Source organism: Echinococcus granulosus (assembly GCF_000524195.1).
Source record: "Echinococcus granulosus chromosome Unknown EG_S00010, whole genome shotgun sequence".
Taxonomy (NCBI): domain Eukaryota; kingdom Metazoa; phylum Platyhelminthes; class Cestoda; order Cyclophyllidea; family Taeniidae; genus Echinococcus; species Echinococcus granulosus.
In genome coordinates, this window is record NW_020170390.1 from 1,220,338 (window position 1) to 1,244,086 (window position 23,749).

At 41.9% G+C, this 23,749-nt stretch overlaps 2 protein-coding genes across 2 annotated transcripts; both read right to left on the reverse strand. All coding sequences in view use genetic code 11, as the record gives it.

Moving 5' to 3' along the window:
• Positions 1-1,026: 1,026 nt before the first annotated feature.
• EGR_02342 (hypothetical protein) lies at positions 1,027-3,562 on the reverse strand (the record flags this gene model as incomplete). The annotated part of the gene is made up of 2 exons (XM_024491591.1): positions 1,027-2,342; positions 3,424-3,562. 2 exons carry the CDS (start codon positions 3,560-3,562, stop codon positions 1,027-1,029), a joined length of 1,455 nt encoding a protein of 484 aa, XP_024354097.1.
• A 4,119-nt stretch (positions 3,563-7,681) lies between these two features.
• On the reverse strand, positions 7,682-14,587 carry EGR_02343 (hypothetical protein; the record flags this gene model as incomplete). Its single annotated transcript, XM_024491592.1, has 5 exons — positions 7,682-7,834; positions 9,241-9,339; positions 11,778-11,926; positions 13,834-14,361; positions 14,488-14,587. 5 exons carry the CDS (start codon positions 14,585-14,587, stop codon positions 7,682-7,684), a joined length of 1,029 nt encoding a protein of 342 aa, XP_024354098.1.
• Positions 14,588-23,749: the final 9,162 nt, after the last annotated feature.

Here is a 23,749-nt window from a genome sequence, read left to right on the forward strand (position 1 = left end):
GTTTTTTGCTTCATTGGGGCGGTAAATTCAACGCTCAGTGCTATCAACGGGTGAAAGTAATTCCCGCCTCTTCATCATAAAAACACATTGCAAAACACCACTAAATGGTCTTTTATTACATCAAGTGTGACAAATGCGAAAGACGAGGTATCAGCCCTGTAAAAATGATAGTGGTAAATTCTTTTTTGTCAGGTACAAAATTAGTGCACCGGTCACTCACGTTTCTCAAAAATTATTTTTTCTTAGGGATCCCACATTGCATTGGCTTCTAATTTAAAATGCAGCTAGATTCTCCTTTTATAGTTGCAAAATGGTTTGAGGAAAGGAACCAGAAATGGGCACGCCAGAAGCCATGGTGGAATAGTTGCAGTGGCGAATGTTTCCCTAATATGTATACAAATCAAAACAGGTGCTACCACTTTCCCGAACCATTGTCTGAATTCATTGTTTACTGATTTTTCATAACACTGCAGTTGATACGTTAATAGCTTCGTTACCGTTCTCAAATATCTACTGCATTTGACTTTAAAATCCAGCCGCTGCTAATCACAAGCTTATAAACTCACAAAAGGAGATTAACTTTCCGGCACAACGTTTTCCTCACTCTTAATTGTTTTAACTCATTCTGTTTTAGTGTCAGGTGTTAAGTTCTTAGCAAAACGCCACACTTGGTATTATTGGAGAAAATAAGTCCCCACTGCTGCGAACTGTGTGGTTAATTACATCTCCTACGTAACTGTTCACTAGATAACTCCAATCAGCGGCAACTCACAGCCTCCTACCATCACGTTTAGGACAGCCATGTAAGGCAGGAGCACAAGTAACAGCAAACACATCTTTCCATAACCAGAAAAGTCAAGAGTAAACTTTTTATCATTACAACCGAGATGATAATCTAAGGGGTACATAAGGCGGTACCTGATGTCAAGTGGTCACCACTCTCCACAGATGCATGCACATAAATTTGCGTAAGGAGGGTGAGTGAGTAGTTCTTCACTCGTCAGCTTGAGGACAGGAAGAGGACCTCTAGATGGAGGTGACTTGTTGGTAGGGCTTGGCTCGCTTCTTTGGCCGCTGCATAGGAGTGTCAAGTGTGCTTGTGGGGCTGTAGGCTAGAGCCTCTGACAGCGAGGCTAGTGTCTCGGCGCCCGAGCAGCTGTCCGGACAGCGACAGATCGCAGTGGATAAGGGTTCAGCACTGCGTCGCTCCGACTCTGAGGCGGTAGAATCCTCTACTCGCTGCAGATTGGCGGGGAGATGGTTTTTGCTGCTGCCGCTACAGGCAAATCGCCTCTTGTGGGCTTCAGTGCCAGGCTGACGTAGACACTGTGAGCGTGACAGCCGTCGAGGCGATAGGTCACAGTAGAGTTTATCAGAGAGCTTCTCCTCACTCTCGGAGTATGAGGAATAGCTGACGGAAACCGAAGGCGTAATGGAATCACTAGAGGTAGAGGAAGTGCTCTCTGAGGTGGGCATCCGGTGAAAGTTGGGTGATCGCCTACTGTTTGGGGTTGGAGTGTCCTCTTGATGCTGCTGGTGTCGCTGTTGTTGTTGTTGCTGTTGCTGCTGCTGCTGTTTCACCATTTGTTCACATTGGCGACAGGAGTAGTAAAGCAGCTGTTTCGAACTTCGTGTGGACTTGTGACAGGAAATAAAATCCGGGATCTCCTCCTTGGTACGAATGTTGCTGGCACTTCTAGCATTGCCTCGTCTCAGTCGTCCGACGGAGAGAATGCTGTTCATCGACTCCGCCGTCAAATCTACCATTCTACGGCGTTTCACCGCAGCCCAGCGCACGGACTCATCATGGTTGCTGTTGCTGCCAATCTCTGTCTGCTCAGGCGACTCAAGACTGTGCGCAAATACCTCGGGCACTTGAATTTTGGTATTTGAAGTCTTGGTATAGGGGATGACCTTCACGCGCATTGAGTTGGTGATGTGGTTGGCGATGGCAAAGTGGTTGCTTTTGGGCACTGGAGGTCGTCGATATGTGGAGAGAAAGGGTGTATCTTCGGGTTTGACTTTGTCAAGGCAATTTTCGGTGAGAGATATTTGAGCAACTGACGTTGTAGCGGTGGGGATGTGCGAGGGCGAGAGGAGGTCGGTTGAAACGCTGTTCATCATGTTGTAGCTGAAAGCGCGGGCTTTGTTGCGTTGGTTTTGTCTGTGTCGCAGTTCGGCGAGGAAAAGGTGGATGACGAAGACGCCGGCGAACTCGCTAAGCACAAAGGCCCCGATGCAGAGACGAAAAGCTGCGCCAAACGAGTAAACGTAGCGCGTCTCCACTCGCAGTGGACCCGAGATCGAGTCGAATGCTAAACTTACACTGCCCACGTAGAGTACTATACCTATCAGGGTTAATATACCTAACGGAGAAAATAAAACTCGCTTCAGACTGAACTAGTGGAAAAATGTACCTTCTATTCCTTGCAAGCCTGCCTTTACGTAGGTGGCGTGAGGCTTCGTGCATAACAACATCGTTTTGTTATTAATAAGGCAACTTCCATAAGTAGATCTTTCAAAAGTCTTTACCGTAGTTAAAAGCAAAATTAAAAATTGGGAAATAGACTCATAAAGATGTTTAAGTTAGACACAACATCTTTTCACATTTGCGCAATAAATCCGCCCCTATCTAAAGCAAGAAGAGTTGACCCACGACATTTCAGCAGTGTAGCGGCATCATTGCTCTGTTCATTGTCACATTTACAAATATCATAATAATCAAAGGACTTTTAACATGGACAAATGTCATCAAAAGCAGTTCCCATGCCTGTCAAAATACCCATAACCCAAATTTTTAAAAACTTATGAAGATTGCAAAATAGTACCATAGGGGTGCTGATAAATCTTCTACATTTTAAGTTTAAATTGGATATGAATTTGTAGGATGGGTTTCTCTCATGATGAACAACGTGTGATCTCCTAGACGGAGGATTGTGGTGATTGTTGGGATACATATCCCATCTTTATTGCATTTGATGAATGCTTTAAGATTCCCAATGTTCTCAATGCTAACTGAGCAGAAAATTAAAGATACATAAACTCTAAGTGATGGAGACTCAAACTGGTAGACAATGGTACGGTTGAAGCCCGTAATTATTTCTTCAGGGCAAATGAGCCCATTTTTTAATATGCGAAGAGAGCAAAGTAGGCATAAGATTTTAATTCCCGCCGAGCACAACTTATGTTTTTCATCGCACCAATAAGGTGCTACAGCCGTAGTCCTGCCATCACTTGAGCGTTACACCTTCTTTAGCCACCTCCGGAATCATAAGATGTTGTGAGATTACATGTAGACTGGAAGGAGTAGGAGAAAATGCATTGTGACACCCAACACCGACTGAGTTTGCGTGCTCACGGAATTGCAGTGGTGAGGTAGTAGGGATGGGAAGTAAGGGCAGGAGAGAAGAGAAGAGGGCTCACCACTAACGATGCAAGCACCGCCACCGAGAAAGAGGAGGCGTCGGCTGCGCCGTCGGCCCCAGCATGCCGCCACCCCACAGCCACCACCAAGGCAGAGCAGCAGTAGCCCCGCGGGGGGAAAGAAGGCGGCAGGTCGCATTGAATCTGTCACCACATACACAGATGCAATTAATCCCTCTGCACTGGTAATCGAGATGCCTGAATTTGTCCACCACTTTTAAAACGTTTCATGTGTCTTTAACTGCTACTTGACACGTTGTAGCGTCATTCAAATAAAAATGATGACCGATTAATGAAGAAGCAATTGGAGGCAAATAGAAAACAAATAGAGGAAACACGTGGCCTGAGATGGCATATTTACGAAAGTAGTTAGGAACTCCTGTTGCATCTGCGTCTGGAAGTTGGCAAGAAGGCTTTCATACAACATAGGGAATTGTAGTAGCTGTCAACATTTCGACACAGAAGAATTTCGAAGCGTGAAACCTAACAACAAGGTCTAGCAGTGTCAAAGTCATTTCGTTTACCCCAGTCAGGCAGACTACTTCGTCAAGTTGATAGGTTTTACCAATGATAGAGCAAATTGTATTATCGTCTGCTTCTTTGAGTGAACTTAAAATGAATCAGTCCGGATAGCCTTTCCTTGAAATGTTGCTAGTTCATGAGCAGGCTTAAATTATGTGGGCTGAAGGACTTAGTGTTCCTCATATTCTGAATTTTATCTCCTCTCGACCACAGCGTCAAATTTAAAAGAGAAAAGAACAGTAATTTTTTGGAAAAATACACAGAGCCTTTGAATGAATGCGTCATCTCCTTGTGGTCTTCACTGGTCAATCCCCCTGACTGGTGTTTAGTTGGGACCTTGAGTTCGTGATCTCAAAATAAAGTGCTTTAATTAAAGTTTAGCTTTTCTCCAAAAATTAACGTAAAAATAAAGGTTGGAATAACAAGTGGTGGAGAGACTTGTCTATGTCGTTTAAGTGGCGTCGTGGGCTCTCGAACATGGAACATGGACAAAAGACGACATAATACCGGGGCACAAAATGTATTGCTGATATGCAGGAGGGCTGGGGGCTGCTGACATAGCCCGGAGTCCATGTCGCCCAGCGAAAGTAAGAGAAGGAGCCTTAAGCAGCAACAAAATTGAAACGAGAAGTTAAACAAATAATCCAAGTATTATAGTCACAAGAGGTTCGAAAAAAGTGTTCAAAGTTCCCCTATCCAATATGTATGCATATGTTTGGAGCACTCCAGGTACTCAGTCCACATGTACCTTACAATGATTTTAGAAAAAATAACATTTAAGTCTTTATCATCCTTTTTTAGCTTAAAAACAGTAAATATGAAATTAATAAAAATTTTACTAATTGATGGTGCTACTTATATTTGGGGCAATCTAAAATGAATAACTATTGATTCTGTAGGGCCCCGAGGTATCACTGAAGCCGGAAAAAGACAATACTTGGCCAGAATATATACTGTCGACCTATGGAAGGGCTAGGGGTAGACTAGCGTAACCCGGAGGCCAAGATGGCCGGTGGAGGTGAAATGGCGGAGCCCTAAGTGACCCGTTATTAAAACCGAGAGTTAAACAAGCAAGTAAGGTATTGCAATTCATTTGACACCTATCAGAAAACTCCGAACTCAAATTTGTTCTTTAACCTATTTAAATACTGAATATCGTCTCTCTTATTCACAGATGTATTCCTGAAACTTAAACTTGTTTACCATAACAGCGTTCTAGCTAATTGAGCTTGCAATTCATGGCTACATAATGCATTGACTAAACAAATTAAGTGAAGTATAGTTTCAACCTCGACTGTATTAATTCGAGGAATGCCAAAGCATTTGACACTGAAAAGCGGGAATCACCAAGAAGTATACATCCATGTGTGACATATTAAGCGAATTTCAATAAGAAGGAGAACTTAAAGTCGAAAAGTGAGTTTTATAACCACGGTTGATTTAAGTGAGGCTCATGTTGTTGCATTTTTTGTGATAAATTCCTCCACGCCTCTGCTGCTCTGCTCAAGCTTTTGCCTTTGATCTTGTCTCCTTAGACCTGTGGTTGTGCAGGGCTCGTGAAGTCACTGGGTGGACCCGCGCTCGTTTGATGTGGCGACATTTCTCAGCGCTCGCAAAATCCTTCACCCAAGTGCTTCTTTAGGGCACTAAAAATTTTTCCTCGCAAGCAGACAGCTTTATAAATTGTGGTGCGGAGAGATGCCCATAGAATCCAACGACTCCTTGGTATGGCTGGATAACACTGGAGGCAAAATGTTTGCTGATATGCCTAAGAGTGATGTGTAGGCAACGGGAACTCCGAATCATTTACCTAACATAAATTAAGGAAGCTAGGTGTAGCATATCAAAAAAACAGGGAATAGATTCATGTTTTTTCCAAAATTGCGTGAAAATAATTGCATGGGTTTCGATTTTGTTAATGATGAACGAAGGCATTCTTCCCTATAGTAACCGGGCAAGGATACTTTGAATAAAATAAGTGAGCTGTGAAGCATTGCCCTCAATGAACCACATTGATCAAGGAGTAAGTGATTTGATGTTTTTGAGGCAAAATTTAACATGATATTATAAGCCTGACTAGAGTCCTGATAAAGGTTATGCTTGCCTTTTCGTAAGAAGCAATTCCCGGTAGAGGCATTTTATCGGGAAGGAATATTTGCAGCATAGAAGATAATTCCTTAAATTCATTTCATTACTTAATTAGAGTGGGTGCGATTTTTCACTAAAAGTGGAAATTGCTCCTCCACTTTGGTGCAGGAAGGTTTCGTGACACCGGAGTCACTTTCTCTCTCCCCAATTCACTACTCACAGCATCGGAGATGGGCTTAACGACTCGTCAGTTAACTTTCCTGACTGAGGCTTTTGTGTCAGCTGCGCATTTATATCAGGCTCAACCTTCTGAGGGAAATTTTAGCCATCGAAAGTCCCCTTCTCAAGTAGTGTCCACAGTCTGCGTTGAAACAGCCAAACCGAATTTTCACATCAAACTCGGCAGCGCTCAATTGTGCATGAGAGGCAAAATTTTGGTAGTGTGTTCAGAAAGGCCGGAGACAAATCCTTATAAAGACCGCCATTAAAAGGTAGACCTTCACCTAGCTAGAATACACTGGAGAAAACCTTAAATCGCCAAGTATTAACCCAGAATGCAACTCCTACCCCAACCCAGGAAATGTTCGGATGCTCACTCAAAGGCATGAGGCTTAAATTTTGGACAAAATTTTGTGAATGAAATTTGCTCAATACGTCAAACTAAACTGATTTTTGCGTGCTAAGCCCCAATCTAATCCAAAATTCTGAAAGTCCTAGGTTCTGTTGGATCAATTAAAGGTGTTGTGTACAAAAAACCTTTCCTACAACCGGCTCTATTGCATTCCCACGTCAAGACGTGTGCAAAGGAGATGGGAAAACACTAAAATTAGTGTTCAGCTCACAGGGGGCGGGTGAAAATAGCAGACGGAAGAATTTTTGACGTGACCAGATCGAAGGTTTCGTGACTTATCAATTTTGGCGACAACAGAGCAGCCGCCTATTTTGGGGCGAAATAAATTCGGTTCAAGAGAACAATGCACCTGCCCTCGGTTAATTGAACCACAAATAATGTAGCCCATAGAATTTTATCGACAGCAATGCCTAGCTAAAAGAGGCCGTCTTCAAGGATTTAGAGGACGAGGTGTTTAAGTAGACTTTGGCAATTATTTACTAAATTCAGCGCACCAAAAACGCACGCTATTAAGAGAAACCGAAGGCTTTGTTTGTCACTTATCAATCCTACTTTGAAGAAGATTGGAATTTGCATCTACATTTAGAGCAATCCACGCACGTACTTGGATCTGGTCGAAGTTTGAATGCAGTCCAAGTGGACAACTTTCTTGTCTGCGACAAGTTTCCACTTAGGGTGTGTTCAACCTACACAAGTCCACTTTATACAACTAAATTACTCTATTACTTTACACAGTTGTTAGTTTTCAAGTAACAAGAAGTTTATTTAAAATACAGGCACCTAAAATGGAAAAATTATGCACGGTTTGTTCAATTCAAGGTTTTGATTGAAGTGGCATATCCGTCTGGTAAGTAAATAGGGTTAAGCATCGGTTGAGATAAGTGAATATTTTCATTAACAAACAAGGTGGATTTAACTAAATAAACCACTTAATTGCGTTTGGTTGATGTCAGAATGTGGGCGGATTTTTGGATGCCGTCGTCGTGAGGGGTGGGTACGTGCATGGGAGGGATTCATCTAGCTAGCAAGAGATGTATGTGTTGATAATCGTGTCCGATCAGAGCTGGAATAAAAAACGGCCTTGTTTTGTTCCGAGAAAAAACCTCGAAATATTTTCAAGTGCCGAAGACCACCGCTACCACCACCATCACGGAGAACACGAACGCCTAGCTAGAGAAAAAATAGCTCAAGCCTCTCCATTTTTAGTTGTTTGAGCTAAATTTGATTAGGCGATTCCGAATTTTAGGTCCCAAGGTCGGCTTGCTTTTGTGGCATGTCTTGCTTCTCGGATTTAGGGTGCTGTAGAGCCACATTCGTAGTTCCCTAGTTTGTTATACGAGAACAGTGGCCTCCAGTTTTCCATAGTTAAACACGTCGGAGAATGAGTAAAACGTATAAAATCAGGACTATGATGTAGATTGAATGATGCTTTATTTTCACATCAACGTAATTTCCTTCCCTCTACCTACTTCCCATTTTACCAGGACGTGTAGTTCTGCTTTCATCCTCAACCCCGAGGCAATGTTTAAAGTTTAATGCCGCAATTTTGATATTCCTCGCGATTTTCAGCATCTTTGTTTGGTGTTTCCTTTTCGGAGACTTATCTTTAGCGAAGTACACTTTTTAACGCATAAAGCTAAAAAAGTCTTCGAAACTTCTCCAGGAGGTTATTGCAACAGGGGGAAGTTTTAAGTTGGATCAAATGCGCTTGCAGAGATATACAAGAGATGTGAGGCTGAGGAGAAGCAACTTTACAATGTGAAAACCGATCAGGACTTGCGGGCTAGAATGTTGAAAATTATCCCCAGAATAGGCCGCGGCTGGCGGGGATGACAAATTCCTCTCATTACTTTAGCATACGAAATGCAAAAAGGGAGCGATACTTTTTACGGTAGATCATAATGGAAGAGCCTTCAAATGAAATAAATCTTGGGGTTTCTTAACGACACCCCTACTGTGGACTGATTTCGGTGTAGTCTAATAAGCTAATTGTTTTTTTACTCTCGGTTTAGGTAGCGGGCCATTTGGGGGCTCAGCCATTCTACCTCCGCCGGGAGTTCTGGTCTCTGGGTCATGCCAGTAGCCCCCAGCCCTGCTCTACGTCGACAATACATATTCTGCCCTATCAGTGTGTCTTCTCTCAGATTTTAGCGAAGTGTAACGGCGTTTGCTAGGTCCATTGACATCTAATTTATTTTCTCTGCTTTTTTGATGTTTTGGGTGAGCGCAAGATCCAGAGGAAAACGCACAGCACTTTTCAATGTTCTCTTAAGCACAAACACTTTCGAACAATGGGAGAAAAGTACAGTTTAATTTTTTAATGCTTTAAATTAATTACGCAGAAGAATCGCTGGTGGTTTTTTGATCTCAGGGACTATCGTGACGTGTAGCATAGCATGACACTTAGAGGGGTACGCGATTACTCCTACTGATAGGAGGAATGCGGCACAATTAATGAAATAATATTTTAGCCCTATAATAAGTATATCATCAAATTGCGATTAAATTCACATACGCATGAACGACAGCTAGTTGAATGATTCAAAGCATAGGAATGAAAAGGCCATTTTACTTACAGAGGATGCTCTCTGTGGGCTTGAGTTCGCCGGCTTCCTTGCCTCGCTGTTGAAAGTAAGGTATGGATGAGCAATTTTCGAAGTGGTAATCATGGACCACTGCAATAAAAAAACACCCGATTGAGGCGTGAATGTGGGCGTCTCATTCGGGCGACACAACGTGAAGTAGGAGGGTAAAAGGCAAGGAAACCAATGCACAGTCGGGTCAAGAATCAGACTCTCCTCTGCAGATGGAATTTCGCGTTTATTTAGGGTGTAAAACCAGTTCTCATGCCTGTTCCAACTTAATCAATGGCATAGCGACTCCGAAAGGCATGAAAAGTTCAGTTTAATACAAAAAAATCTGAATGCGGTTCACTAAAAACCACGCAGTTATCTACCACTCGGGGAAGAGTCGTGAGAGCATAAATTACACGTCTAAAATCACCACACTGGGGAAAAACACAACACGCGCAAAATAAAATCACAGTGGAAATTTTATCACCCCATGTGCAATATGGTATCCACCTCCAACAGACCGAGCTTTGAAATTAATAGCCACACGTCCAAAACCAAGACTGGCAGTAACTATCTGTGGTCTACGGAAGTTTTGGTATCCTACGTTGTGATTAACCCATTCTAACCTATTTTTCCCCTTTATGAATAGCAGGAGCATGTGCAAAGTTTTGAGTAAAGAGAATCACACAAATAAAAAGGAATTGCAAGTCAGGAAGATTTCAAATTCCTAGCCTCCCCAAGTCAAGCAGTAAAGTGAACCGAAGTTACGTCACAACCACAAAGTGTCTCTCCAGTGACTGTTACGCAAGAAGCCATTGAACCAAAGCGTATATGAAGGCGAATATCAACATCAGGGCTTGGAAAGAAAGCAGTGCCAAGTGCTGAAGCAGAGGACACGGCGATTCGCATTCAATTTGCCACTTCATACATAAAGCCTAGCATCCGTGACGCACGCAAGAAATGCCATCTAACTCAAAAGATCTTACGCACCGATTAAAATGTCCGTTTATTTTTCCGAATAGGGCGCAGAAGTGTAGGTGCGCGTAGCTAATGTGGATGTAAGCTTCAAACTAAAGCATTTTGTTGATAATACGGAACATGAAGCGGAGCAAGCTTCAATCCAACTTTCGTGCAATGCCTCCACAATTTTGAAGATCGGAGGCGAGCCGAAGGAGCACGAAAATGAATGGAATTTTTCACCATTTAGACTAACACCTATTTCTTATTTTAATAAACATCGAATTGCTGCTAAGCACCCTCATATGCATTTGCATGTGTAGAAAGAATCAAGGTGTCTAAAATACCACTTTTAAGCACAGTCCTTTCATGTGAAGTACCAATTTACTTTTCTATATGACCTAAATCACTGATTCGGCCACAGCTCGTGAGCTCATGCCCCCTTCAACGCACCTTCTGGTCATATTATGTGCCATTTGGAGAAATAGGTTTAAAACCATCGAGGACGGAGACTTCAGGAGTGGTGGGGGCGGGGAGCGAATAAACGCAGGGGCTGTAAACTCCGGTACTCCCCACCCGAGAGGGGTGATCGGCTAGGCGGGGATAGTAACGAAAAACCAAAGTGATGCAATTGCCCTGTATGGTGATAAATGTTGAAGTGTGGATACAATTTAGGCAGCATACTAATATCTGGCCCAATTTTCTGGAATTCAGCGAAAATACGGCCAAAGGGAGGATGAGATTGTACTTACCACCTTGACTAGGAAATGATCGTCAGGGCTCACTATTGCTGTTTCGCTCTCATATAGAGTCGATTTTGAATAAGCAGAAAGTAGGCCGTAAAAGGTAGATCAACTAGATAAGTAGGCAGCGGTTCATGTACGTCTAGTGCAATTTTAATCGGTAAACACATTTCGTCAGCCATGTAGTGACAAGGTGATCGGCTTATTGGATGGTGAGGCCTTTTTGCCATTTCCGAAACCGTCATCATTTTAAAATTTTAACAAGCACCATACCATCACATCATATATAAGGTCTTCACCAAAATTCATTCCTTCATGTAATTCAGGTTTTATTAGTAATTGAGTACTTCAGGCTCTCAATTTATCACCTCCAATGAAGCAATAACAACAGTTCTTCCGTTTACTTGACACACAGGAATGAATGTGATTTGGAACGAAGCTAATGAGTGGAATGTTGTGAGGAGGAACTTTTGCCAGCGTTAAATAACTCCTAAGGAAATGAAATATGGTCGCGTGAAGGCTCCTGCATAGGCCGACCACCCAAGCAAAGTTGAAACGAATTTCAACCAGTAAATTAGCCTAACACTTTAGTATTCTTTTACCTAGCTTTATACACCTTTTAACAACTTTAACTGCCAAATTTATCTGACTACATTGTAAGTAGAATATGCTGATCAAGCTATCTCACTGTACTAATGTCAAACATTGTTTTGATCGGCGGGTGTTTGCTTCTTGGTAGAAAAGGGACCAGCAAATAAGTGGGAATTCATTAGGAATTTATATTGTTATGCCGGAATTTTGGGGTAAAACTTGAGGTTATTTTGCAGCAGTTTGAAGTACTTGATGCTTATCGTGCGCATGCAAGCGAACGTCCTCCTGTTCGAACTGTTTTGCCCACTTTTCCGCGCCTACAGCGCTGCGTAGGTAGTATGACTGATGCGTGAATAGGGCCGCCTCTGTAGTATGTGTCTCAAGTGGCAGAAGTGATCCTGGGAAAACGATACAACCAATCTTGTGCCCTGTGGGAGTTACTGCATTTTGGACTTTAGCTGTAGAAAATCTCGCAATCCACATTTTGACTGCATCTGCGTGTTTGTAACTCAAATGACTACTCAACCCATAGCACCAAACAGCATGACACATCCGAGGTGGATCAGACCCATCAAGCGACTGAGCCTGCCTCAGCAATACCTTCTGACAATCAGCCTATTAAAACGAAGCTGGGCGAAATCCGTGATTCATTAGTTCCAAGATTATTAGATGAAAGGCCCAAAGGAATACCCATTGCACTGAATTCGCCCTGTCTTTAGCGTCTTTGTGACACGAATGGAGGATGACAAGTTATGCTTGTAATTAAGGTGGAATTTGCAGGGCCTTTGCAGTGGATTAATTGAAAAGCCAAGAGCACATTGTCTTCAATGATTACCAAAATAAAACGTTTAGACCAATCCTTAGGTTACATTTTATCCTCCTCGATTAGTATTTTTTGTGGAATTTATGAAAGACTAACCACTTCCAACTGTCGGTGAGCAAACATTGCATTGAGAATGTCCCAATGTATTCACCTTCCTTCCTGCTCTAAGAAGAAGCACAATCAACTCCAAAAATATTTAAAGTTATGTCAAGTTATGAAGAATAGTTTTGTAGATAAAGGACTCTTCTCTGTCAAATACTTTGTTAATTTTTAAAAATGAATAATGATGTCAAAATGCCGCATAGGTGACGCCGATTACAACCTACCTGATTTCTATCAACCTTTCGAAGATGGACAAGCGTGATGGGTGATTACTTTTTGACGGAAGGCTTTGGTATAACCCTATGAGATTAATAATGGCTTTACCAAAGTAACGGAAATGTAGAATTAAATTCAGGCCTAGCTATTGCATCTCATTCAGGACAACAATGGAAGGGGAATGCAATTGAGAGGATCGTATTTGAAGGTGATAGAGTTTTTGACAGTCTATGAGGCAGCAACCGTGATCTAGAGCACCACTGCAGCCGAAAGTTCCAACCGGTTGAATATGTCAGCAAATATGCTTCCAGTCTAATAAACACTTTCCTCAAAATCCCTATTTTATACATGTTCTAGCGTCTTTAGTTTTGAGTAATGAAAAGTCGTTTACAAGAGGGTGTCAAAGGGAAGTACGTTTGTGAAACGTGAAATTCGTGCATGATACCTAAAAAACGTGATTATTCAAAAAATATAGGAAAGGTAGAGTGTTGGGTATAGTCATCAAAATTATAAAGGTTTCTTTAGCAACTTTTGATGCAAATCGTATGATATTATCAAGCTCTCATAGCATAAAAATACCTGGCCATGGTTCCTATCAGAAACGGGGCATTTTGGTGGGGATTACTTGGCCAGTCCCAGGACTACCATCATTCTATTTTATTTATACACAAAAAAATCAAGAAATCCAAAATTTCAAATGCTGTACACGAATTCCTTGCAACAGATCATAAAATTTCTTTAAAGATTTTACACGAACTGTTTTTCTTATCTGCACGGTTGTTCGTGTGCTCGCCTAATTTATTCATGTTGATTTCGCTGAATTCGAGGCTGCATTTTGAGGAGCTGATATTTGCGTGACTTTAGCAAATTGCTAAAAATTTTCAGGGCCTGTGAGTTGAGCAAAAAAATTAACATTTATGTTAGCAATTTTTGTGAAAGACAAATGCAAAAATGCTGAATGAAATTAGCTTCCTTGCGTAGACAATCGAAATATTGTCTTCAGGTCAACATGAGGAGGACCAAGAAGTGAAAAATAATAACAATCTGATGCCTAATTCGAGCCCTGCACAAAACAAAAAATACTTAAAGTAAAAAAGGGAAAAAATAACAAAGGGATCGGGTAGGAACGCATATGTGATTATGGAAGGAGTGGAGGACACTCACGCCATGATAAGTTCCACTGTGTGTTCTTTCCAACATCCTTCATGAATAGGTTTTTCTTGCAGACACGCCAAAGGCCTGAGTGGAGGGTGATGAGGAAGGTGGCGTTGGATGTTTCGTCCGGCTCGCGTTCAACGGTAAAGAGCCAGGAGTCCATGGCAATGGCGCAGAACAGGAGGAGGAGGGCAAGGGTTCCCGCGCTCCAACTGACGCCGAGGAGAAGGCGTTTCTGTCCCACTAGAGCCCCCACGCTTCGCACCCACCGCAGTGAGCGCAGCAGTCCCACTGACAGCCCCGCAAACGGCACCTCCTGCGTCACAGACACTGGCACCGCGTCTTCACCACTCATCCGCATTCCCGCCTCTCGGCATTTGCTCGTCCGTCTCTGCTCACTCCCTCCTCCTTCTATGTGTGTAAAGATTGGTCTCTGTTGTCCGCCTTTCTCCTTTGTCGTCTTGATTGTTTTTTCTTTCTCGTCGTCTTCTTCTAGCGGCCGCGATGCAGAGGACGCGGTGCGTTCACATGGCAGCGCTTAGGAGGAGCGAGCCCGAATGCCAGCTTTTGAGTGCGTGCGTGCGTAAGTGCGAGCGCTCTTCGTATTGGCTGGGGAGAGTGATCTGGAACTGCCTATCACTCCAGGAACTAGCCGCCGCTTACTCATCGAACCGTTGGCATTGTGAGTTATACGACACTCCAAATTATCCTTGCAAGGTGTCAGTCGGCACAGGACGTTGTCGTCGCTATTCCCCTCCACCATCAGGTCAAGACGATTACTCACCCGGATTCATAATGCCACTGACTGTTTATTCTTCAAAATTCGAAATGTTGCCTTTCAAAAACGCTACATGAGGCACATCACACATTTCGTAATGGTTTTTAGCTGTGCTCCAGATGGAAAATATCCAAAAATGACAGAAATTTTGAGCAAATATCACTTTTTATGCCAACAAACAGAAAGTTTGTTGAATTCTTTACCTTTATTACATATCAATGATATGTAGTAGCCAAATGCTCTTTTTGAACAAGGCAGAACATCTACACACCGAAATGCTCGTCCCTCTGTAAACTTAATGCCGCTCTGGTTATTTCCCACTGATAAATTAAAGGCCTTACAATTCATTATAACATCGAATGCAGTCTTCAGGTATTTTAACAACTTTTATTCACTCTGTAACTTGAGGAAGGAAATTTGTGCGGGCTAGCAGGTATGGAGATCCGTCGTTGAGTAAATACTGCTCTGTAATGCTGATCCGCCTGCTACGATCCCGCGGTCATGGATGTGGTTCATGATTGGAAAAAGTGGTCTTAAACTTCCAATGTACTAATTTTGACTTTTTAACAAAGCACGATTTTACGTGGTGACAATTGTAGAGGGGATCGAAAAATTTTCCCTTTAATTTCCAATTAATTAACACGATTTTTACTGAGCCTGTGAGCGCGAGTGTGGTGGAGTGAGGGTTTGCCGCAGGCACTACGCAGTTAGCCACACCACTTTTTGAGGCGGGAAAATAAGTCTCCCAAAAACTGAATTTGAATTTTTGATTATTCTACTACGAGACAGTGTTTTATGAATGGTAACTTAAGCCCTCATTGTAACTGTACCATGCTTTAGCAGTTGCCAACATTATCTTCGAGTATAGCGACAGGTAGGACTTTAAATTTCACAAAATTTACACCTTACGGCTGTAAGAAATGTCTGCAACAGGAATGTCTAATTTTTTTTCAACATTTGTGTCGCGAAACAGAATTTGTGTCTACTGACCTCTTTATACCACTTCAACATATTCCTGATAATTTTTGGTCACCTAACACATCGTTTTCATTGCTGTCAGCTTTTCCTTTTTCTTCCCTTAGCAAATTTACACAATGATCTCTAGCTTATATTAGCGGCTGCTAAAAGTCCAAAATTAACTTCCTACTCAAAAGGAACTTTAGAGGCACGACTTTCAGATCATGTATAAGGAGAAGAAAGGCCTAAAATTCCCGTTCGCTTTTTGATGCGCGTAAAGTACCATAAAACAGATTATTAATTTCAACAATTGCTAGCAGATGTATTGTGTATCATCAGCGCACTCGGGTAGCAAAGGGGTGGTCTTTGCGTGCACACACACACACACACACAGTCGTGACAACTATTGCCTCCGCGTCTTGACACGCTCCTTCCCAAAAAATGGACGATGTTGACTCACCAACCCCTTACCCAGTGTGGCCACCTCGCTCTATCATTTGCATAATGAATCTGGATACATTTTTGAGCTTTTTTGGGAAAAAAGAGCATGTTTTCATTGCATCACGTGGTTTTTATCTTTTGTGATACTTTGTTTTAAAATCTCGGCACTTAGGGTCCCGCCATTATAACTCTGCTGGGTAGCACGGCCTCCGGGCCATGCCAGTAGCCGCTCCTATTCCTTCTGTACATCTTCAATACATATTCAGCCCGACTATTATGTCTTCGTTCCTCTTTTGGGAAGACTCTTGGCGCTACATATATATGTATTCTCAAAGGATATAGAGGTTTATCCAAAAGACCGTACTTTGAGCAGAAAACACAGTGTCGAAGGGAATGTCCTTGCTAGGATTATTTTTGAGATTATAAATAGCTTAACACTTTGCACTGAGAATGATGCACGTAATTGAAGTTTCTTAAACTCCAATTTCGCTTCAAGTATGAAAGCTGGGTGCATGCTGTACCCATCGGCGGCGCAAGTTTTCCTGCGCTGGAGGATGATTTATTTGTTTCTATTTATCCTTCTGCGGGCAAAACTAACGAACTTGAACTCCACAAGGCTGTTCACGTTCTCACAAAGGCCAAAGCAAGCTAAATCAACTACTCAACAATCAGCATTTACCAAAGGCAAATATATACGCCAAGTTTTTTTAAATTTGAAACTCTCCTAAACTAATGACAAGAAGAATGCATAAACAAATGTTTTGTTAAATTATCATGCTTTATTTCCCTCCGAGACTTTTTACTAAAGTATTTACGTAATTATAAAACTGGGAAATGTTCTGTTCCGTACTCAGCACAAGCCTAGACCAAGTGAACTCCATCAGTTATTCAGCAAAGCATGAAAATAGCACTTTATAACATTGCTTTGGGAAACTTCTGCCTTGCTTGAAATTGAATCCATGCCATGTATACACATCCGTCACAACTGGAATAGCTGCGTGGATGTATGAAGGAAGCAGTGTACACCTCTGACTGCTTGTTTGACTCTTAACTTTGGTTTCGCGAATACACAAATCCTTGCAGATCGGGCTTCCACTCAATGGTATGATCTCTAAGCCATGCCAGTAGCGTCAGCTCTTCGGGGAAGTCGCAAGACGCTAAATTGGTGGCAACGTAAACGAACTCGATGCGAAAGGATGACTGCCCTGATTTCCATTCATGAATATCAAACCATGGCGTGATGGAAGAAGGGCACATGCTACGAATGGAAGAAGTTCTAACCAGCCCTAACGGAAGGATTGAAAATGACGTCTTCCTTTAGCGACTACCTCAGCTTCTTGTCCCGCGGGAATGCTGTTAACAACCGAAAGGAATGACATTAGTCTTGAACTACCTGGAATAGTTCGTTACGGAGCTGTATATGGTACCTGTTGGAAGATAACAATCAAGTAAACACGCGACACCTCCTTCGCCCTCCACCAGCTGGATAGAACCCAGATAGATATGGATGGGTAGCACTGAAGTAAAAACAACGTGGCATGGTGGAATGAACGCAAAACCCTATACCTTGGAAACTACTTCAAACGCCATTCTTTATTAAACGACTGTGCTTTTAAGCCAGTGTTCCTACGACTGGCAATGATATCCGGGGTGGTCAGCCCACTGCAAGCAGGCCGAAACTCCAGCCAAGATGCGTCAGTGGTGTTTCAACCAATTCCCACCTCAAATGCAGGCAAATTCGATGACTGACGCGGGAGGTTGACCAAAGGGAGCACTGGGGACGGCACTCAAAAAGAAAAGGGGGGTTATGCGATACTTTGATGATTTGTTTAACGCCTCGTTTTGGTTTTAAGGCCACTTAAGGCTAGGCAATTGTACTTCAGCTGGAAGGAGTGGTCTTTGGGGCGTGCCAGCAGTCTCAGCTCATCTAAAGGTCAAGAAGCGCTATAGCGGTATTATGTTCCCCTAAAGCATGCACTGGAAAGAAAGGAAATCACTTATTGCAAATAACTGATTCTTCAACCAAATTTACCTCACTGGGTCTTCTTCTAGCTTTGCTAACTTCATATTGGCTCAGCAATGGGTGTATGACAATTTTCTAAAAATGGTACATTCAATTCATAAAATATCTTTATCAAAACATTTCTCTCTTCCTTGATTTAAGTCAGGTTCGGTGGGGAATTGATCGGTATCATCAAAATATCCTAATACTACTAACTTACAGTGGTAATCTATTCAACTCATACAAGAGTCCCACGTTATTGCCTCGCTGTACCTGTTACATATCATTGTAAAAATACATAAATGATAAGGGATAATGTAATGTAGCGTCCCGAAACTTCCCTAAAGACGAAAGAAGACACAATACTCGGGCAGAATATATATATGTTCAACACAGAGAATGTGTCTGGGCTACTGGCATGGCCCGAAGGCCAGCCCGCCCAGCGAGGCACAAGAAGGCAAATTCAAAAGTACAAAAGTGGCGCCTCACCAATACCGAGGGGTAAACCACTATCGTATTACAGTAATGTACGTGGCAACTTTCAAGGGTTTTTCTCAATTTTTATTAATGTTACGTGATACTCAGGGCTATGCTATTAGGATGCCATACAGGAGCACAGGGACTACTTTAGAGATCAAAGTGCTGAATTTCTACCCCCATCAGGTTTTGTGTTTAGCTTCGAGCAAAGTAAGCTGGGTTCCCTTGTTGAAAATTTTAAAAAATACCAGATTCCTACTTTCTGTCTTATTAGGCTGACACAATAGCCTAAACAAAAAATTGCGAATTTTTATCTTGAAGAATTTTATGATTCGGTAAAATTATTGCCGCTTGGCATGACCATTCGCAGCTGTCAGACGCAGTTGTTTGGCATAATGCTATCCATCTTAGCCCCGTTGAGTGTGATGAAACTCAAGGGTAGATTTGAGAAGGCATTTATCTTTTATTTTGCTCATTCTCTCATGCCGTAAAAGCGTTGAACATTAACATAAGGCCGATCTTAACCAATGCCATAATCATGGGGACGGCGATGAGGAAAGGGGAGAGTGAAGGAGAATAAAGTGGATTGGAGAAATTTCAATTTGCCGAGAAGCGGGATAAGTGGTCCGAAATTGCGCGTCAAGGATTAGAGGGCACGTGGGGCTGCTGCTCATCAAGATTTTGGAAGTAGTTGAAGAAACGTTATACTCCTATTTCACAATAGACCTAAAGAGACCAGCATCGAGTTTTAAAGTACTTGCTGCTTGATGTCAGGTGCTAGGAGAACATTCCTTATCCTAGTTACAGTCCAGCTTAATTATTATGCCTTGTGGAGAAAAAGACACTGCACCAAATTTGGCCTACGACTACCGTCTACATTTTGATGATCCCATCAACTGTGACGACATCTTCCATGACGTTTCATGTACAAAGCATATTTCTCCTAGCTATTTTGCTGCCTAAAATTCAAGATTAGAATTGAACCTGATTTATTCCACTCCATAAAAACCTGTCCTGCACTCAAGGGGATTATTTATTACAAATCTTAAGCCATAAATTAATTTTGCTGATGATTTACGGGTTGTTTTGTATCGAACAATAAATCGCTGTCAGACTACAATCGCTTGGAATCAGAGAACCCAACTCTGTCATACGAGGGTCGAAGACTTTTTAAGGATAGTTTAAACAAAGATCATATTTAAACAGCACTTTAATTAATAATTTTAATTTGGAAGTCCTCAGTGACCACCACCTTTGCTCCCTTTTAAAATCTCCAAACTATGCAACTACGTGGGTTCGCTCCGGTTGGTTGTGCCCTGGTTTGGGTTTCTAAGACATGCCGTCATTAATTTAAATCAACCTTCACAATGTACATAAATGCTAGATTAGAGTACACATATGCCTGAGAAAAGAAGTAACACCGCAAAGGTCTAGGATTTTTTTTCCAATTGATGGAGTCCCGCCAAATCCAACTGTTCTCGTGACTGTCACGGAATCCAGGCGAGTGCAGCGTAACAGTCCGTCTTTTACGTCTTTTGGTGACACAACCACTGTCGGGTTAAATCCCCCACGGGGCATGATATATTGCTTCCCCTGTGAGCAAAGAACGCTAAGAAATAAATTGCACATTTTCATTAGGATTACCATGAACTCTCCGATTGCATCGGATGTCCGGAGTTCAGTGCGTAGTTACCAGGATAATAAACCTCCTCCTTTTCTTATTTATTTGAAGCGAAAACATTTTTGGACACTTTTGACAGCAGTTACGGTGCCTTCTTATGGAAAATATACCACTTTAAGGAGGGCGATAAGTTTTCCCGTTTCTTTTGTGTGCACATTTGAGAATGTGTCAATTCTGTTCACTAATGCTCTTCCACTTCCGAAAGCATCGGGCTTTGCCATGGTTTGTCTAGTCTTGTAGCTAAACTCTTTATAGGCTTTGTTAGTTGACGGGATAAACGAATAAAAATAATCCTCTTATTATGCGTTCGGAAGTCCTGTACATTGAGAACCTCAATAGTCGGATTAGGCTCGAAGCCAAGTTGGTTCCAAACATAATTTGGGCTTTCCCTTTTTACTGAACTTCTCTTGATTTTTACAAATCTTTTTATGATATCTCTGAAATATCTGCATTCGATTAAACAAAGAAACATACTTGTGAAGTCTAGGCGACCAAGATCAATGCATTTGCGGCATTCTAACAGGCCACAATGCCATCAAAGACCTCTCGTTTTATAAAAAAGGTTCTGTGAATACAAGCAAGGTGAATAGATTTCCAACTCAGGTGACCATCAAAGAGCCTATCTTGGGCCAAATGAAATGGATTATTCATGTGGGCAGAATTGACCACTTCGTAGTACCATTGATAACGCCCAAAAAGACAGCGCGCCAATTGCTGAGCCCCATGAGACTGCTTAAGGCATTTGGCGAATAACTTTCCCATTTATTCCCTTACAAAAACACAACCGCCTTTCCAAATCCCCATCTGGTGCAGAAAAACATCTCGCCTTGAAGGAATTTAGTCCAGTCCTTTCGAGGCCGAAATTCGACCAAGCTAATGTACTTCTTTCTCTCACATTATATAAGTCCGAGGTCGCATGACTACAGTGTTCATGGGCGAGGTACGTGGAATTACATAAGGTCTATGTATTTCTTCAAAACACTTTGTTCAAAAATTAATGAACCCATCAGTAAATTCTCCTGGAAGCTATAAATAGACTACGATTGGAGGTGACTTCTGGATTTATTTATATTTCTCAGTTAAGAGAATGAAGTTATTTTTTATTCCAGGAGCTCTCACATGAGTATCCATATCACTTCTGCTAGAAGGAAGAAAATTTTTCTAGTCATCATTTTATTGCTATCAGGCATTTGGGGAGATTATATTAATCCACTGTAAATAGAATGGCGAATCCATTAATTCGGTGCCTGAGGCAATCCTCATAGGGGATTAAAAGGATGTCGATGGTGATTTTCAGTTCGTTTTCCTACACTTGTTGATTATTTCTAAGGAAAAAACTTCACTGGTACCAACACCTTCCACTTTATTACAAGCGATTGAATGTACGCATGAGAATGCTACGCCTTAGGCGGTGTGGCACGGCGACCTTAGGATGGCCATTGCATTTCGGCTCAACTCTGAGGAGGTGCGGGGTTCTCCTAGCTAAGGAAAAAAGTTAGGTTTCTGTTAAAGATTTCAGCTTTTACGGAATTGTACGTTCGTAGTACAAACAGTAGGTGCAGCCTCTGCGAACGTAAAACCTAGTATTACAATCCGATATTCAAGTCTTTCCCGAATGGTATTCAATGACAGTGCTGCAATTTGTTAATCGTTTGTTTAACCCTTCGGTTTGGTAACAGGCCACTAAGGGGCCTCACCATTGTACCTCCGTGCCGGGCCGTCTGGCATTGGGGCTCTCCCATTGGCCCGAGCCCTACCCTATGCCAGATACATATTTATTTTGCCAGCATATAATGTCCTCTTCGTCTTCAGGAAAGTCTTGAGGAGCTAAATAACAACCTAATAGAAAATTTTTAGCACCAGCAAAATGATATGCTTAACGCCAAATTTTTTTGGTACCAAAATGACTTTCTGTTATAGCATAAATCCATCCTGGAACCTTTAGATAAGAAATTACCTAATGTTAAATCCTATTCCCATCCCTCAAAGTGAAAAATTGCTGCTCATGGAGCCTGTTTTGCACTGGGCATGCAGTTTATCTCATTGAGGATAACTTTGTTAGTTGGGAGTTGATCGACTCCACACTACATGGTAATTGAATAAGCTATTCTGCTCTTCTGCTACCCATGCCTAATCCTTACTAAATTTTTCACCCAATGGTGAGAAATGGCAGTGGTATCGTCACAAACCATAAACAAATGTATGTTTTGATCAGATAATGGGGGTATCGGAGGAACATAAAAAGTGGATGTGGTTATACATGCAAAACAAATGGATGGCGTGCATCAATAGAGCTTCGGGGACACCATGTTTGAGCCAAATCTGGGGAATAAATGGACATTGATGTAGACACTCGAATTCATTTTCTCCAATGCTAAGACAATAAAAGTCGCAACCGGAGTGGTTTGATGGATGATTTAATTGTGCCACAGGGACTGCTGCCTTCTGGGCGTCGCATAAAGAAGAATAGCCAGTGTAGATAAATTAAGTGGCTTAACCTCGATTGAATGATGCAAAAGCAGCTTTTGAGTGCCAGAAGCACAAGAATTTGTTCTTCACGACATCCACTTTTTATCTAGGAGCTATAAGAAAGGGGATTGGCGCGGTGATGTGGCAAGTTTTAATGCACTACAATTAATATTTTAAAAGACCGCTTAACCGAAGAGATGGCTTGGAAGGGCTGTCGAATCAAACTACGCTTAAACGGGACATTGTACAAAAGCTAAAGACCTGTAAATAAAAGCTGTTGCAATAATGCAAAAGTAATGATGGAGAGGGAAAGACGCTAAGACATAATCCAAAATTGGAGGCAAATGAGGTATATACTCAAAAAAATGATTTGCCTATCTCGTCTGATCTGGCAGAAATTCCATCACAAATACATTTAAAGGTCTTTGACCTTCCTACCATATGGTTGACGCATTTTTAAATTTGCAAGAAGATGGCGAATTTGTTAGCGAGAGTATGGAAAAAAGTAAGCCAAATTCCTTTCATTCCTAAGAAGTTCCTATAAAATATGGTTATTCAGGGCTGGAAATTAATAGGAAAATAAGTTAACATTTGGTGATAATTTTATATTCTTCCAACCATCCGGGTATTTAAGTCTGCAGATTATACTTCTGCGCTTTAGTATGTATGTATGTTCTTCCAAGCTACTCTGGCTTATTACGACTTATGCAAAGACTTGAAAAGCTACATCGGTGGGGTCGGCAAGCAAGCCTGGCCCAAAAAGATTAATATCTTGATTTCTACTGTCGAATGCAGACGCTTAAATTCACCAAAGGCAAGCATTTGAAGCGGGTGAGTGAATCCTGTGAAGGCTCTCAAAAGCAGGATTCAAAGAGCTGTCTACCTTTGACAACAATCCAAAATCCGTTCTCTGTAAGAGTGCTTAATACCCAAACCATTTGGAAAAGGTCATCATGAAGCTGCCTACTGTACCTATTTCAGGCGTTAATCACGCGAACAGGCAATTCCTCCTCCATGTCTCCACTACCTGAATAAAACCCGGATGGATGGGTGGGCAGTGCTAAAATGAGAAAAAATTGGTAAGAATGAATAGATGTGGAACATTAGCCCAGTTAAAACA